General features: G+C 40.2%; 3 protein-coding genes across 4 annotated transcripts in view; 2 read left to right on the forward strand and 1 right to left on the reverse strand.

Annotated features, from left to right (window-relative positions):
* Positions 1 to 11,478, forward strand: part of slc12a5a (solute carrier family 12 member 5a) — a 110,084-nt gene extending 98,606 nt beyond the window's left edge. Inside the window, exons 16-26 of the mRNA XM_037678818.1 lie at positions 315 to 419; positions 747 to 915; positions 1,028 to 1,223; positions 2,099 to 2,268; positions 3,397 to 3,528; positions 6,864 to 6,971; positions 7,438 to 7,563; positions 8,269 to 8,501; positions 8,712 to 8,726; positions 8,938 to 9,071; positions 10,642 to 11,478. Coding sequence (XP_037534746.1) covers positions 315 to 419; positions 747 to 915; positions 1,028 to 1,223; positions 2,099 to 2,268; positions 3,397 to 3,528; positions 6,864 to 6,971; positions 7,438 to 7,563; positions 8,269 to 8,501; positions 8,712 to 8,726; positions 8,938 to 9,071; positions 10,642 to 10,733 — 1,480 coding nt within the window. The 3' untranslated portion in view covers positions 10,734 to 11,478. The remainder of the gene's footprint in view (positions 1 to 314; positions 420 to 746; positions 916 to 1,027; positions 1,224 to 2,098; positions 2,269 to 3,396; positions 3,529 to 6,863; positions 6,972 to 7,437; positions 7,564 to 8,268; positions 8,502 to 8,711; positions 8,727 to 8,937; positions 9,072 to 10,641) is intronic.
* The window catches only part of LOC119411874 (nuclear receptor coactivator 5), a 615,997-nt gene that overhangs the window by 564,602 nt on the left and 33,829 nt on the right, over positions 1 to 17,566 (forward strand). The gene's annotated exons all lie outside the window — the stretch shown is intronic.
* Positions 16,379 to 17,566, reverse strand: part of ncoa5 (nuclear receptor coactivator 5) — a 16,701-nt gene continuing 15,513 nt past the window's right edge. Inside the window, 1 exon segment of the mRNA XM_037678834.1 lies at positions 16,379 to 17,549. Within this exon segment, the coding sequence (XP_037534762.1) occupies positions 16,776 to 17,549 (774 nt within the window). The 3' untranslated portion in view covers positions 16,379 to 16,775.

The following is a 17,566-nucleotide window of genomic DNA, read 5'->3' on the forward strand; positions in this document are numbered from 1 at the left end:
ACTACTACTACTACTACTACTACTACTACTACTACTACTACTACTACCGTGATATCTACACCATACTATCTACACTACCACCGTGCCCATTTTAGTGCCTCAGATCCCAATTCAGTAATAAATCTTTGCTTAGGACGAAGCAGAGCAATCCCTATTGTTTTGATTTGGTTAATTTCGACATCTACATTACAGTATCTCATTTTTATCTACAAATTATTTTTTTTCAGCGAGTTGACTTTATGCGTGTCACTTGTGGCAAAATCATCACTCGTGTTTTGACAAATAAATATTGTTCGACTCGTGTGTGTTCACAGAGCGGAGAAAGAATGGGGCGATGGGATACGTGGTCTGTCTCTGAGCGCTGCGCGTTACGCTCTAATGCGGCTGGAGGAAGGACCCCCTCACACCAAGAACTGGAGGTAAGATACACACACGCAAACACACACTGTGTTGTTTTATTAGATTTCTAATTAACATAGAAATTAACAACATGTCTGTGCGTGTTCAGTCGTTCCGTGGTCACGGCTGTCAAACATCAAGAAGTGTTTGCGAATTAATATTAACACGAGTCATTTGTGCAATTCCTTTTTTTTTTAAGAAGATGTTTAAACTGGGCAATTAGGCTATTTTCTCTCTTTTTTATTTTACTCTTAATTATGTTTACTGCTCTTTTTCTCTCATCATTGTCTTGGTTTTCTCTGCCCTGTGATTCAGTTGTTCTTTTCTCTGTTCTCCTCTCCTTTCAGGCCGCAGCTGCTGGTGCTGGTCAGCACAGATGCAGAGCAAAATGTGGAGCAGCCTCGTCTTCTGTCTCTGACCAACCAGCTGAAGGCCGGCAAAGGTCTAACTATCGTCGGGACCGCTCTAGCAGGCACCTACCTGGCAAACCACGAGCATGCTCAGCGTGCCGAGCAGGCAGGGAGCCTTTCTCATTTTAATGACGATCTGCCAACAAGAGGATTGATCAAATCCTGTTATTCTGTGCATCATGCAAATATCAGTTAATTTTAACTGTTGTTTTTTTTAGGCACTGCGTAAATTGATGGAGACTGAGAAGGTGAAAGGCTTCTGTCAAGTGACTGTGTCGTCAAACCTGCACGATGCTACGTCTCACCTGCTCCAAGCCAGTGGGCTGGGAGGCCTGAAACATAACGCTGTACTGGTGTCGTGGCCACGCAACTGGAAGCAAGCGGACGACCATCAAATATGGAGGAATTTCATTGGTGGGTTTTTGGGAAAGAAATGTATCACATCCAAAAGAAAATGAAACACCAAGGTGTTGGCTGAGCCTAAATTCTGCCTTGGGCAGTTCCTTCATGTAAACTGGTTGGATGATGCTGAAAGGCACCTGCCTTGAAGTGAAAAAGGCCGGTTTTAAATCCATATTTGTGTCCAGCTGGTGTATCTCAACTAGAAAAAGATCTATTTTGTTTAGATTTTTTTTAACTGAACCCGCTTCTGAATCTCTCTGTTGTTGGTGTAAAGTGTTTTGAAACCTAGTAATGCAGCACAATCTTTCAAAGACAAGAAAAAAATGCTGCTGAAGACTAACACAAACTGCTTGTAAAAAGCCAAATTCATCCAAAAAAACATCAGAAAAAAGACAAAACAAAAAAATACCTTACATTCTATGAAGGGATTTGCTATCATCTGCTGCTTCATGACAAGGTTAAATTCAAGATGGCTGCTACAGCCACATCTTGCAAGATTTGTTCATGCTCAAAGTATGTATTGAGGCTGACTTGCAGCTACTGCCACATGGCCTTCACCTCATTATCAGTTATTTTGTGTAAGATATAGCAATTTTTGTGTTTAGAAAGGTTGATTAGCTGTAGTATGCATCTTCAATTGGGTTGAGCCAAAATGTCAGTCAGAATTGATGTACATCCAATTATTACTTTCTAAAAGTTTCAATAAAATCAAAATTTGGCTGAATGATAGTGATTTTTACATTTCAAAATCTGTTGGCAGCATCTTGATTCTGTTGACTACAGTTATAGATGCACACCCAGTGCTTGTTTTCTGACTTTCATTAACACCAATCATCGTGCAGAGAGATTTCAGAGACTCGAGTCAGTACCTCTTTTTATATTTGCAGAGTTGGTCAGAGAAACCACCATAGCTCGCCTCGCTCTGCTTGTACCGAAGAACATCGCAGCCTTCCCATCCAACGGAGAGCGCTTCACAGAGGGTCACATCGACGTGTGGTGGATCGTTCATGATGGAGGCATGCTGATGCTGCTGCCCTTCCTTCTCCGCCAGCACAAGGTACTGTCCAGGAGTCACCACTGCAAAACAGGGCAAACTGCTGCATCACTTGAAACATTAAACACATTAAACATTGCTGTTTAATATACTGTATTATATTACTGTATTTTCCGGCGTATAGGTTGCTCCGGAGTATAAGTCGTGTCAGTCCATAAAAGCATCATGAAGAGGAAAAAAACATACGTGTCGCTTCGGCGTATACGTCGCATTTATTATGCATCACCACTGACCTGTCGTGTTTATTATGCATTTATTTAATGGTCAAAACAGCTTCATTTCGCCTGGGTGGCGCGGCGCCATCCATCCATCCATCCATCGTGGCCGCAGACGCTAGCTCTCCAGTGTTCTTCCGTCTGCACCAGCTGAGTGAAGCGAAAGCACACGGGAGGACTCGCTGTTCTAGTTCTTAGAAATTTAACAAGATTAACACTTAAAAACAATTGTTTGTTTGCTCTGAATTATAGCAAAGGTGCGTCTCAGTTTAACTTTTCCTTAATAAATGCACTTTAATGGTCAAAACAGCTTCATTCCGCCTGGGTGGCTCGGCGCCATCCATCCATCCACCCATCGCGTCCGGCGCCTCTAGCTCTCCAGTGTTCCTCCGCCTGCACCAGCTGAGTGAAGCGAGCGAGCGCGCACGGGAGAACTCGCTGTTGCAGTTCTTAAAAATTTAAAGCATGAGTCAAAAATTGCTATGAATTTGGAAAAAACAAACGTATATAAGTTGCTTCAGCGTATAAATCATAAGACTGACAAATCTATGCAAGAAAGCGTGACTTACGCCGGAAAATACGGTATATTATTATTGTTTAGTGTTTATCTTAGATTCTTGTATACTGATTCTTTTTATATTCTAGCTATTTGTGGGTGTAACTGTGGCCTTGAGTACACAGTTTCTTTCCACCTCATGTTCATGTGATGCAAATGACAATAAAGAACTTTGAAAACTAAGGAAACACTTGCGTCTTCTATGAAAATATAATGGATTTTTTTTCTTATGTCAGCTTTGTAAGCTTAATAGTCTTCGATATTTATAAGACATTTTATTATTTTCTTCAAAGTAAACTTTACAGCATGCACACAAACTGATTTGTCAGATTTCCTGAAACCATGCTGCTGTCCCTTTAGGTCTGGAGGAAATGCAAGATGCGCATCTTCACTGTAGCCCAGATGGACGACAACAGCATCCAGATGAAGAAGGACCTGACCACATTCTTGTATCATCTTCGCATTGATGCCATGGTGGAAGTTGTAGAAATGGTAAGTTTTCTCAACCATAGAACCTCCATTGTGCGAGTAAATTAGATGCATTCTGTTAATCAAGTACATTTCTAAGCACTTTCGTGTCACAACCACTCAGCTGGGGAAATAATTAGAAACTGCAGCAATCCCCCAAACTTGGCCAGTTGCTTCGGTAAACACAACTAGCATTTTTTTCCCCTCACACAGAGAGGAAATGATTGCTGTGCGTTTAACTATTGAAGCATATTAAATTACGTAAGGGAAAGCATGAAATGCAGCGTGTTAAAGTGTCAGAAGGCTTCATCCAGAGCTTGTACAATGATCAAACAGCTGTCTAGAACCTTCCTCCCTGACACTTCTTTAAGCACATGAATTAGCATTTGAAAAATTGTGTTATTTGCCAAAACCATCAGGCTTTGATTAGACTGTGACATTCACTGCTTGAACTTTTCAGGCATGCTGAGGCAGGAGTTTTATAGCTCTCCAATGCTAGTTTGTCATTACACACCAAATCATTTTTCATGAGCGCAGCATCCCGCCGACTTTACGCTCGTAATTTAAGCCTCTTGTTTTCAAGGAAAAAAAAACAGCTGGTGATTAAATTTGTATCAGGGTGTCAAAATATGAGTCAGTAGAGAAGGGGACAATATTACATAAGAAAAATACACACCAAAAAGTATGAACGGCACAAGAATTTTTAAGTGAAATAATCTTTTGGAGGCTGTAGTTTGAAATTTTTTGCACATCGTATAATGTGTCTAAACATCGCTCCATTAATTCTTGTTTGGAGGGTGGCGTACTTCGCTGACTCTCTCTCTCTCCTGCTAAAATGACTTACCCGTACTTTCCGCCATACACATCACACCACCCTATAAGTCGCATCAGTCCAAAAATGTCTAATAAAGTAAGAAAAAACATAAATACGTCGCTCTGCCATATTCAATAAGTTGCATCTATCATGCGTCACCGCTGACCACCCGGAAATGTGGGCCGGTGTTGTGGCAAAAATCGATTGGCTGCCAAATGGCAGACGCGGGAGCGTGCATGGGAGGACTTTAACAATAATTTAACAAGATTAACACTTAAAAACAATTATTTGTTTGCTCAAAATTATAGCAAAGGTGTGTCTGAGTCTAACTTTTCCTTAATAAATGCACTTTGATGGTCAAATCAGCTGCATTTCAAAAGCCGATTCGCAGCTGCGGGAGCGCGCAGAGGGAGCACTCACTCAGCATTTCTTTGAAATTTACCAAGATAACCACCTAAAAACAATTATTTGTTTGCTTGACATTATAGTAAAGGTGTGTCTCAGTTGAACTTTTCCTTAATAAATGCATGTAGATGAACAGATGCTCAGATATATTCATCAATTAACACGGATTCCTCATTTTTCTGGACTGAATAAAACGTGCATTGAATTTAATGAAATGCAAACGTGAGACGTCATTTATCTTTGACCCATCAAAATGAATGCGGTCATTTATTTACAGAATCAAAGTTTAACATCAAACATTTACATTAATTTGGCAAATTATGAAAATAACAACATAAGCAATCAATCAGGAAAAATCATACGGCCATGATTTTTCCGTTGCTTCACCACAGACATTTATGAAAACTGTACAATTATGATCTTTTACCCACACGGCGGTGGATGAGCACTTTACACAGACATTTCTAAATATCTGGAAGAATTTCTATTTGAGAGAGGAGTTTAAAGATGGGAAAGAAGTTTAAAGAAGAGTAAAAGATGAGGTTTGAGGGAGTGTTGAACAGAACGGCACTCTCCGGGCTTTCTTCAGCCTCTTCCTTACAGTACACTTAGGTGGTGAAATCGACTCTTTTACCTGGAGATGTCTCAGGCGAGATTCCGTTTAACGCACCCTTTCAGCGTCTCCGTAGGATGCTGTTACTCGTCCGGAGTAGCGGCGAGATTCTGTCCGCCACAGCTCACCTCGGTGAAGATGTTATAATCCCATGAAACTCGGAAGAGCTCTGTTGTCATGTCAGGATCTTCCCGGCTCACAGAACTGAACAGAGACCCAACTCCCACAGAACTGAACTCTCACAGCCCTCACAGAACTGACAGAACTGAGTAGACCAGGAAGTACCGACATTTTAAAGAGCTCTTTTCCCGGTTCATTCGGGAGTCTCCCCATTGGCCAGAACCGACCAGACGGGGTGTGTTTTGTGACGTAAAAGGTTAGAAGGCAGCAAGAATTGTTATGGAACAGATCAGAAATGTTCTCACAGACAGAGAGAGTTTTGTTTTGGCGAGTTTAAGAAACAGGTGCCAAAACCCCCCTGTTGACGTCTGAGAGGATATAAACAGGACAGTTGTTCCAACGCATGTCTGCTTCGACTCCTGACCCTGGAACGCACACTTTGCTCATTCACTCACAGACAGAAATCAGAAAATGCATAATTACTCTGTAACAGCTTTAACATGAGTTCTAACTTTGCATGAGAATTAAAAATCATTACACAGTTAATAAAATTGATTAGTTCACTGCAACATCTAAAATGGTTTGAACTAAGACACTTTGATTATCAACATTTGTAAAATAGTAATGATAATAAAAAGAGAGTGTTCTTTCACTTGAATTTTCAAGAAAGAAAGTCTCAGGATGGGTGAACCTGTATTTCTGGATTCAAATCAACGAAATGACAGTTCCTGTCCCACAAGGTTCTTAAGGTCAAGAGTTTTGACCTTAGGCTTAGTCTTGACCTCAGATTAAGTTCACTACATGCACTTTAATGGTCAAATCAGCTGCATTTAATCTGGGCGGCGCGGCAAAATGCAGCTGATTTGACGTTTGCTCCAGGAGTTCTGGAGTGAGACAAAGGCGGTCTGTATGGCAAGCCAAGTGTCTCACTAATAGCCACTCTTACCTATTAATGAGACACTTGGCTTGTCATATTAATCGAGGGCCCTCTAGTGGCCGAAAATGGTAGTGTTCAATATTTTCCCTCTCTGAATGAATGAAATTGTTAGATCTCAGCCAAAAATTGGGTTATAAATATCGAAAAAACACATAAATACGTTGCTTTGCTATATAAGTTGTAGGGCATGCTATTTTATGCAAATAAAAACCGCTGCAATTTATACAGTGAAAATTACGGTAATATAATTCATAACTCTGCTGTCCAGGAGGCTAATGCTGCTTAACCAAAACTCTGCATCTCCATCTACTTATACAAGATTAATTATGGAGGTATTTTTTTCCTAAATTAAAAAAAAAAAAAAATCAAGGTAACTTTGGTCTGTGGGGAATGTTTGTTTGTTCGTTGTTTGAAAATGTGAACATTTCATACATAGTGTTAAATAAACATAATGTTTTGTTTCTATTTAGCATGACAGTGATATCTCAGCCTACACGTACGAGAAGACGCTGGTGATGGAACAGCGGTCGCAGATGCTCAAACAGATCAACCTGACCAAGACCGAAAGAGAAAGAGAGGTTTGTTGAAGTTCGTTCATGTCAAAGTTTTGTTTTGTAAATGCGCTCAAAGATACACACTTAAATGCGACGCGACTTGACAGGCCGACTTGGCTTTGCTCGGCTTGATTTGACTTAACATGACACCCAGCCCCCTCTGGACAAAACACATTTCTACGGTTAGATCAGAGCAGTAGGTCACCATATTTATCCTCTCTATTAGAAAGTTGACAACAGCCAGAACAGCGAGCGCTTCGATTCAGTATGTGACAGCATGACAATATTGTGACAGATGAGAAAAATATTTGGAATCCAGTGTCACACCAAGAATCTACCTTGTTCGCTCAACATATAAAATTATTTATTTCCATGTTTATTTCAGAACCTATGAGTCATTGCGCAATTGAACACTGAGTTAATATTCTGGTAATTATAAAGCAATTTCATATTTCTGCATTTACCTCACCTTGATTGTGGGAAATCACAGATCCAGAGCATCACCGATTCATCCCGCGGATCGATTCGCCGTAAGAACCCGGCGGCTGTGACGACCCAGCTGAGTGTTACCGAGGAGCCGCCTGCCGCCAGCAAGGAGGAGAAGCCTGAAGAGGAGGTAGGGTCACCTTTACCAAGAGAGCACAGCTGACATTTGCTTCATTGTAAAGGTTTTTATGGACATACAAAGTGAGCATTCGGCCAACGCTAAGTCTTTTACATTGTTTTTGTTTTATAAGTTAAAAAAGCAGGTAATTTACAATAAAAACAACAAAGCTTATTATTATATAGAAGGAAGCAATTTATGTAAAAAGTGACAGAGGAGGATGTCTCAGAGTTCAACTTTCAAAAACTTATAATGCAGCTTTAGGACTGATACCCAGCCAGTTTCACACATATCAGGAATGTCATCCATGTGACCAGAGTGGCCCATCTGTGAATTAAATTAACAAAGACCTTAACAAACCCTTACTGTGAGGTGTGATAGGTCAATCTGTATATGTATGCGTCTTACCTCAGCTTTATAACTCAAACTCCACACTCCCTGCTCTTTGAATTGAGAAAACTTCTCGGATGAGAAGCGAAACATCTTCTGTTACAAATAAAGTCCAGTTGTTTTTGTCTTGAACTTTTTTGAATTTACCATGTCCTGGATGACTGAGAATCTTCACCAGCGTAAAGCTTCTTATCCCTGCATCTCCTTCCTCTCCTCCCTCAAACTTCGTGGCTCTCTGTGACTGCGTTCCTACATTTCCTCTTCAACCACTGCTCTCTCATGTTGACGTGAATCCACATCCGTCCTCTTTTTCCTCTCGTCTCATAGTCAAAGTCGGCCTCTTCCCCTGTGTCCCCCCCTGCTCAGGTCCAGCTCATCCACGACAACACCACCCCAGCAAGCCCTGCGACCCCATCCACCCTGCTGACCCCTGGAGAGGAGGCTCAGAGCCCCGGGGAGCAGATCCAAAGGACCTGGACTGAGAAGTGTGACGGCGAGACAGCCAAACCTCCTGGAGCAACCACACCAGAGGACATTAAAGACATCTTCAACATGAAGCCGTGAGTGCTTTAGTGTTTAGCTAACTGTTAGCTGTTGGAAAGGGAAACTACGTTCTTGTTCCCAACAAAAATAACTTTTTTTAAATCTAAAATAGCATCATATATTGCAGTGAGGTTACAAGATGTTAGGATTGTAGGAGGGATCAAGTTTGCTTAAATCATTGATCTTAGTTCTGATAATGACGCCTTTCTCTTCTTGTAACGCTGCAGTGAGTGGGAAAACCTGTAAGTACTGAAGTCCTCATGAACCTCATTTCATCCATCCACATCTTAGACTGAGCAAGTCAGGCCCATGGGATGATGAGGATCTTTAAAAATGTGTGTGGATGAGCATCTGCCATTTGTATCAAACCAGAAGTGCTTTGAAATGTCAAATGTCTTGTCTGTAACCTGTATGAATCAGTTTGACCTTCTTTGTCGTTTTGTCTCCTCTCAGGAACCAGTCCAACGTGCGGCGTATGCACACAGCGCTCCGGCTCAATGAAGTCATTCTTAAAAAGTCTTCAGAGGCCAAACTAGTCCTCCTCAACATGCCGGGGGCACCCAGGAACCGGACAGGTGACGAGAACTGTATCCTTCATCAGGACAGAAGTAGGTTTACAGAGCGGACTCGTTAATGTGTGAGTCACGGCGTCGTCTTCCGTTCAAAACACGTCCGATCAGCTGTGACAGCCGTGCCACTCACATTCAGAGCCTGACCACGGTTTGAGTCCCAGAATATAACATGGTTTTGAGCTTGAAAAAAAAAGGCACTTTTAGTTTTTGAATTCCTCAGATCCAAACATTTTTACAAACAGCATTTTTAAAATGTGCACAAAGGCTTGTCTGAAACACTTCCTGTGTTTTACACTCACATCTTGACCTACACTACAGACTAATGCAAAATATCTCCAAATTACTGCTTTACTCTGGACGTATCTATGGGACAATTAACATTTTAAACATGCTGTAAAATTCATTATTCGACCTTTTTCTATGATATTCTTGGTCGTGATAAACGTACCTCTGTACTCAGACACATCTATAGCTCACACTGTATATCAGACATGACGTTCTTTGTAGATATTTGTGATTAAACCATAAAATTTTTTTTTTTTTTTAATCAATAAGGAAACGTTGCAAAAAAACATTTCTACTGCACAGTAGAAATCTGAAGCCCAGTGGCCTTATTGAATGTGAAATTCAATTCAATTCAATTCAGTTTATTTATATAGCACCAAATCACAACAAAGTTGTCTCAGGGCACTTTACAGAAACATTCACATACATAAAAGCCAATAAGTAAAGTTCTCTATCTAAGGAATCCAGCAGACAAGTTGAATCTTGACTTCGTTGCAGTCTCTCATCCTGAGTAAGCACAGTGGCAACAGTGGAAAGGAAAAACTCCCTTTTAAAAGGAAGAAACCTCCAGCAGAACCAGGCTCAGGACAAGCGGCCATCTGCTTTGACCGGCTGGTTGAGAGGACAGGAAGGAGAGACAGATGAACATAGAATGGTAGGTCCAGGTGTAGATCCAGGTGTATCTGAAATACAGTCCGTGATAAATGAACCGCGAAGTAGCGAGGGACTACTGTATTTCTAAACATGTGATTCTTGACCTGCCATTGTGTATCTGTTCTTCCTTCCTGGTCTTCTCAAACCCAGCTGGTCGAAGCAGAATGGCCACTTGTCCTGAGTCTGGTTCTGCTAAAGGTTTCTTCCTCATCAGGGAGTTTTTCCTTTCCACTGTCACCTTCATGTTTGCTCGAGATGAGAGTCTGCGATGAAGTTAAACTCAAAGCAGTCTGCTCCTTAGATAAATAATGTTCTTAACTTACTTTTTACATATGAATGTTTTTGTTCAGTGCCTGAGACGACTTCTGTTGTGACTTGACGCTATATAAATAAACTGAAATGAACTGAATTGAAAAGTGATGATTAAACTCCAGTTCTATTTTGTATAGGCTTTGCCCTTTAAGCTCTTCTCGTTGCATGACGGGATAAAACCCACCAGTGACAGCTCTTAAAGGGCTACGCCTATACTTATAGAATCTGGGGTTACAGTACGTAACCAATGATTCTGCTCCTTGTGTGGCTAAAGCCACCAGACACGACTGTGTTCTGTATTCTCCCTGTAGTTTCTTTAACCCTTCTCTCTCAGATATGGAGTTCCTCGAGGTTCTCACCGAGGGCCTCAATCGTGTCCTCCTGGTCCGTGGAGGTGGCCGCGAGGTTATCACCATTTACTCCTGAAAAAGCAGCCTCCCCCTCCCTCCCTTCCCACTACAACCCACCCCCTTAGACCTGTTCCTCCATCATCTGTACTCTCACCCCTCCATCGTCGCTGCTTCATCTTCAGGTCGCGTAGATTTCTGCGAGATTTCCTTTTCACACCCAACCAGTTCAGCTTTAGCACCTCTCCACCCGCAGCAGCCGGATGAAACCAAAACCTTCTTCACCGTAGTCCAGTAATCTGCTTAGACTACTGCAAACTCACACGTTATGTCGAGATTGAGAGATTACCTTTTTTTTTCTTTGTAATCAGTCTGTGGGTTCTTCGCCGACGTGTGAGAACACACGCACGTTTGTGTCCGTCTTTGTTTCGACTTCTGCATTTTTATTTATTTTTCCACACAAGTAGATCTGGCGTCTGCGCCACACATCTGAGAGCTGTCTGAAACGAGCTCAGCGTAGGACCGGCTCTTCAGCTCCCTCGTGGCGATCGGACAATTTTCACCCCTTATCGTTCTGATGTTCATGACAAAAGCCTCTGCAGCCCACAGTCCACCAGCTGGAGGAAAGACGAGGCTGCAGCTGTTAAGTATGAACTATGAAAAAAAAAACGTGGGTCAAACCGGCAGAAATATGATCTTTAACCTGCTCACAACTTCTCTTGTTCTGTTACTCCCCAACCCCTCACCCATCACACGCACACACTCGTTTCTGCTCATTTCTTTAGTGGCTGTTCGTTTTTATGGCCACTGTTAGTGCCAAAAAAGAAAAGAAAAGAGAAGTTATCAGGCTTGTTTGTTGAGATTGACACATAATTAAACTGTGAATAGTTTCCTAGCAGACGGCTGGGCTGACATCAGAGTGGGGAGACAGTACAAAGAGCCCCCCACCTCCCTGAGATTATCACCGCCAGCACCTCTCGACCCTCGCGTGCGACTCTGTAAATAATGTACAAGCGTTGTTGGTATGAGTGTAGTATTTTTGTGACGAAAACTAAAAAGCTTTTAGCGAGAAGAAAAAAGGGTTCCTTTGCTCGAAAACCTAACACGAAAACGCTGTTTTTAATATATAAATATATATAAATACTTATTTATTTAATGTATTTATTTATTGGCTTATGTCACTATGGTTAACCATCATTGTAACCTCAACAAAGCAAAGCATCTGCACTCTCCATCACTGTGCGCCAAGTGACATTTTGAGGATTTCATAGAGTTGTTTTAAAAAATATATATATTTTTTTTTCCATCAAGAGAGCATATATGTGTTCATGTTTACTCACATTTACACATGACAAAATATGTCGTTTTGATTGTCACTTAAGCTATATTTATATAGTTGTTTTGCCAAATTCACATACAATAAATGTGCCATATCAAAGTATTTTTTCCAAATAGAAATAGTTAATGGAATTCTATTAGTTCTAGGCAGAGGGAACAAAGTGTGCTAATAAAAGCAAACGTATCTGATGTGAAAATCGAAGTGATTCAACTGTGGAGTCACCCTGTAGATAAATAAAGATTGCATGTTCGGCGCTTCATAAAACACTCAGCCGCTGACGTTTCTGCTCAAACTCAGACGAGATGCTGAACATCTATCAGTAATTTGTTTGTAGGGCCTTACAGAAAAATAATCAAAGCGGAGCGGCTTCTGTAGCTACACAAACCTCACTTTGTCCACAAAGTATGAACTCTATGCAGTAGATTCTCCAGTCACATTTTACAACCCCCAGACTGGTGACGATTTGAGCCACACGCCCCCGATTGAACGACTCGTGAATCATGTTTAGGTTTGAAAAGTGCATTTTGGAAGGAATGTGCAATAGCTGAAGAATCTGGACTCACGTGTTCATGTTATTTATTTTTGTACACATATATTTTGTATATGTAGATTTCGTAAGTCCGACACAGTCCTGAATCATCTCACTCTGACCAACGACAGCCGTCACTTTACATTGAACTACTCCGGTTTCTTTTCTCGAAGAAACTATTTTTGGTCATTTGCACTTGTAGTAGAGGTATAAATATAAATAAATTCATATATATATATATATATATATATATATATATATATATATATATATATATACATAGTATATAAAGTATACAAAAGCAAAACAAATTAGTTTCTAGAACTATTAAAAACCGTATTTAACGTTTTTAGTGTTGCTTGAATGTCTGATCATATGTTGTGAATGCTGCTAGTATCTATAGATTTATTTGTACTGTAAATAGAGATGAATTAAAATTTAAAATGAAGTGAATAAGGGTATAGACTTAAACATATCAGTGGAGGCGGTGGTTATCTAACAAGACAAGGCTGTACCTGTATACACGTTATTCCTGGACAGGGTTACCTTTCCGTTTTAATAGAAAACTATTCTGAATATCTTGATGCAATATTATTACAACTGCGGGCAAATCATTCCTGTCCTTCTTCCTTTTCTTTTTCACTGCGCTCTTCATTGTTCGTTATCCCAAAACTGAAGAGAAGCAGCTTCAAGCTAACACAATTTGAATTTCCTTAGAAGTGGCAGAAGCTGCCGTCATGTTTAAATATAAGAATTTTTTGATGTATTTGATAAATGTCACTGCTTGAAAATCTACCTTTGGCATATTTGATGCTTAACGAAAAGCAGCTTCTAGTTTTCAAAGATTTTCCAGTGCCAAATTTACTTATTTTTTCATAAACATGCTTGTCATAGACAAAGGAGTTGCTCGCAGCAGTTTTTAAAGAGCGCAGTTATTTTAGGACTATCTACAGCATCGCCTGCATCATCTGAGCCTTTAGAAATTTATTCAGAAAAAAAAGAAGATATTTGACGTTTATCAGAGATGTTTATTGAAAATGAATTTATTTAATGAAATATACATGTTTTATAATTGCTGTTTGCATGGTACTATGTGGCAATATTTTAGTGGTTTCTATAGCGACGACTTACATGTTCAAGGTGCAGCCCGGTGGGGGAGAAGATGGCCAGCCGCTCGCAAAAAGTTACAGTAAGCAACGTGGCCAAACCTTGAAAACAAGTCTTTTGCAAAAAAATTACTAAAAAAAAAAAACTAACTAAAAATGAAATAATAAAAGAAATCAACAGAAATTGAGTTCACTTTACTTGTTATATTTAAAACGTTCTCGAGTAGTTTTATGTAACGTCATAAAAAGATTTTGTGAACAGATGAGCCTTCGAAAGGGTCATTTCACTTTTGTAAATATATTTATCACTAAAGTCAGAAACACTGTATCACTCTGTTGTCTTTTGTTGTACACTGTTCTAGCACTGTGGACATAGTCTTAGTTTTTGTAAGATCATGTGCAATATTGTTCCCACACTGATTTATTTTCTCATTTATTGTTTTTATACAACAGAAGGTGTCAGCAGTTACTGACCTCATTACAGCTTTGGACAGCAGGTCTTGTTTAACCATGAAGATCTAAGTGTTAGACCTAAATGTGGCTGGGACAGAGCTCTCTGGTATAGTCTGCAGCAGTGGACTGCTGTCTCACAGCGGCCTCTTGTGGCAGAAATAGTGTATTACAGCCAGCTCTTACTGTGACAGTTTCTATTAAATTCATTTCACCCTTACGGTTTTGAACTTATTGGCTTTCCTAGCCATTAGCCTAGCAACATTAGCATGCACAAATGTTTTTTTTTTTTTTCCAAAAAAAAAATAAAGTTATATTTATTGTGCTTGTCACTTCCCACCACCACCCTCCTCATCACATCTGCCCCGACCCCTTGATCCCTGCGACAAAATATCCACCCCAGCTCTATATTTTAAATGTGACTGCAGTATAATTCTGAAAAATGATCAAAGAATATAAAACTTGCGCTTCCAATTCTGGTACGGGCTCTGCTTGCACATGAGGAGACAGACTGCTTAAGAAACCAGCACGTCCCTCTCCCTGCCCCCAGCCACCACCAACCCACCCCCAACTGATCCATGATTTAGATCAGATCCATCACCTGCACAACTGTAGCATGAAGAAGAACCTGCCGGTGATCATTACTCAGTCTCCATCCTTAAATGGATATTAAGGGCTCTGAACACATCTGTTACCGGGTTGAGGACGCTGTCCTGCTGAGACGAACAGAAAACTAATCTCTGATTATTGCAGAGAAGACACACGGTCTGCAGCTCAGACTTGTACCCTTTGTTTGGTGGATCACAGGAAAACTGATGTAAGAGGAAAAACAATGATCACATTTTTCATCCTTTTGGGAGCCAGATGAGAAAAACTTGTGTTTGTCAAACTTTGTCCAAGCAGAGTCCCAATCCAGGTTCTGTTGTGTTACTCAATGCATGCATGCAACTACCCTGAACAAGGTGTGCTGAAAATATATTGAGTGTTTGTGATATACAAGTATTCTGTTTCTATCAGTCTGAAACTTTTTCTTTCTAGTAGTATCCCCCACCCCTTTTTTTTTTTTTTTTTTTTTTGGGACTGGCCTATTGTATCCAAGATTACTATAGAAGATTCTATTTTTCAATGCTTGATCAACAAAGTCCTCTTATCGTGTCAGTTATATACAAATAATTACCAAAGTTTATTTCGGTTAGGTGTGAAAAAAAAAAAGTGCTCCAGTGAATTAGATACAAACTCGGATAAAAAAAAAAACCTCTATCCTTTGAAAACTGCGTAGCAATCCACAAAACCCAACGATGACTACTGGATGTGCCAAAACCCAAAGCTAATTTTCTACAAGCTGTTTCAAAGGTGGCGTTTGTTGCCAAACCAGAACTGTACGTCGACCTTTTCCTCACCAGCTGTGGTTTGTATTTGAAAATACTTTTAAGTGAGCGAAACCTTTGATTCAGCCGCCAAACAACCTGTGAATAAGTAGTTGGACCTTATGAGAAAGGGGTTTTCTTGTTGCAACTTAGCACACAAACTGGAAACAGGAACATGATCCAAGAACTTTACAGAAATTAACATTGTTTCACTATATATATATATATATATATATAGGCATGTCTCCATATTCTGGGCTGTTTCCACTCTTTGTCCTAAGCAAAAATGTAAGGTAGACTTTTCCAGCTACATAACCACGTTTCTCATAAAGCTCCTTCCCAAAATACTTAAAAAGCTTCCTGTAGTCTTTAATTTGAAAGGCAGCACATCCCTCCAGAGGATCCCAATCTCTGACCTGGTTTGATTTAATTCACTGGAATTGTTGAACATTTTGTATGGATGCTTGAAAAACAAAACTGATGTAGATGATTATAATCAATACACACTTGTGTTAAACTTCTCTATTATAAAAAAAAAAAGTTTGTTCATTCTAATCTGTTCATGAGTTTTCCTTAATGCTGTTCCCAGTCTTTTGGTAAAGGTGTAGTGTTTTCCCTTCAGTTCTGTGGGGTGTGGATGTGTCTACACGTGCACTTGTAACTGCTGGGGGCGGGGGTGGTTTGGGGCAAGGGTTGGAAGAGGCAACATGTAAATAAATAAAATACAGCTAGTGTGGAGGTGTTTATTTTCTGTGTCAGTGTAATTTAAATATTCTAAAATTTTAAAAAAAAAAAGACATGTATTATTCTCTATTGTGTGATTCATGGTACATTAAAAAAGGAAAATAATAGTTTTATCCAACATTTCAAATGCTTATATCTATGGCTTCTGGTGATATCCGTTCCATTTTATAGATTTGTCAGCACAAAATGCAATAAACCAATATCATTTTATTACAGCAAGTGTGTCTGGAGTTTTTAATTAAGTCTTATTTGGACAATGTACAACGTACAAATGAAACACAATGCAAAACTATAAAACGCCTAACAGATGACTGGAAAACCAAAAGGTACTTCATAAGCCCATTGCTTAACTGACTTGTAAAAACACAATAAAATTCTGCAGGCAAACATTTGAAAACAGACCATTAGTTGGGTCTGAGTAAGTTATTTAAGTTTACAAACACAATAATGAGAGGAAAAATAAAAACTTCTACAAATTGTCTCTAAAGTTTAACATTACAAAACTTGTAAATCGTTTATTCAGACAAGGATGTGGCGTCTACTTCTATCAGGAGAGCAGAACCGTACATATTTCCATTACAGCTCGTCAGTAGTGACGAGGATACATTGACATGGGTGGGCCCTGGCCCATGTTGGGTGCTGCTCTTGGGGGTGGTTGCTGAGTGGATCCAGAACCTACTAAAGTATTGAGGGATGGTCCACTTTGAATCAGTGTGTCCAAAGCTTTCTGGACACTAGGGTTGTCAAAATTGATCCCTGAAGTTGCCATAGGGGGTCTCTGATCAGCTGAAGGTATTGGCATACGGCCTGGTTGGGAGTTGTAGCTCTGGGATGCAGATGGAGGACCAGACATAGATGGACGAGAGGGGTTTTGAGAAGGACCAAGAGAGCCATAGGGGTGTGGCTGGGGGGCACCAGAAGAAGCAGTTCCACTGCTGCTTCCTTGTGACGGCCCAGAGCTGCTGTTAAACAGACTGAGGATTTTAGCTTGAAGCTCCTGCTGATTATTCGGCTTAGTTGAAGCACTTGCACCAGCTGACAGATGACTTGAGGACGTAGGAGCACGAGTCGATGGAGGAGAGAGTGCTGCAGACAATGGTGGGGCATCGTGATGCACTCCTGCAGAAGCTCCGACGTGGACTGGAGCTACAGAAGAACAAATTATGTTACTATTTGATGCAAATAACTTTGAGGTCTATTTTTTTTTTTAAATGGTTTCAGTCATTGAAAGGTATTTAAGTAAATGTTACTACGGTCACTAAAAGCTTGTTAAACATACATCTGTGCACACACGTACTTCAAGTACAAATGTGTGTAATGCAAACTTGCACTTTATTGACATGGTTACCTGCAACAGAATCTGCTGAGCCTCGAACA

Source organism: Nematolebias whitei, chromosome 7 (assembly GCF_014905685.2).
Source record: "Nematolebias whitei isolate Nwh7 chromosome 7, NemWhi1, whole genome shotgun sequence".
NCBI lineage: Eukaryota > Metazoa > Chordata > Actinopteri > Cyprinodontiformes > Rivulidae > Nematolebias > Nematolebias whitei.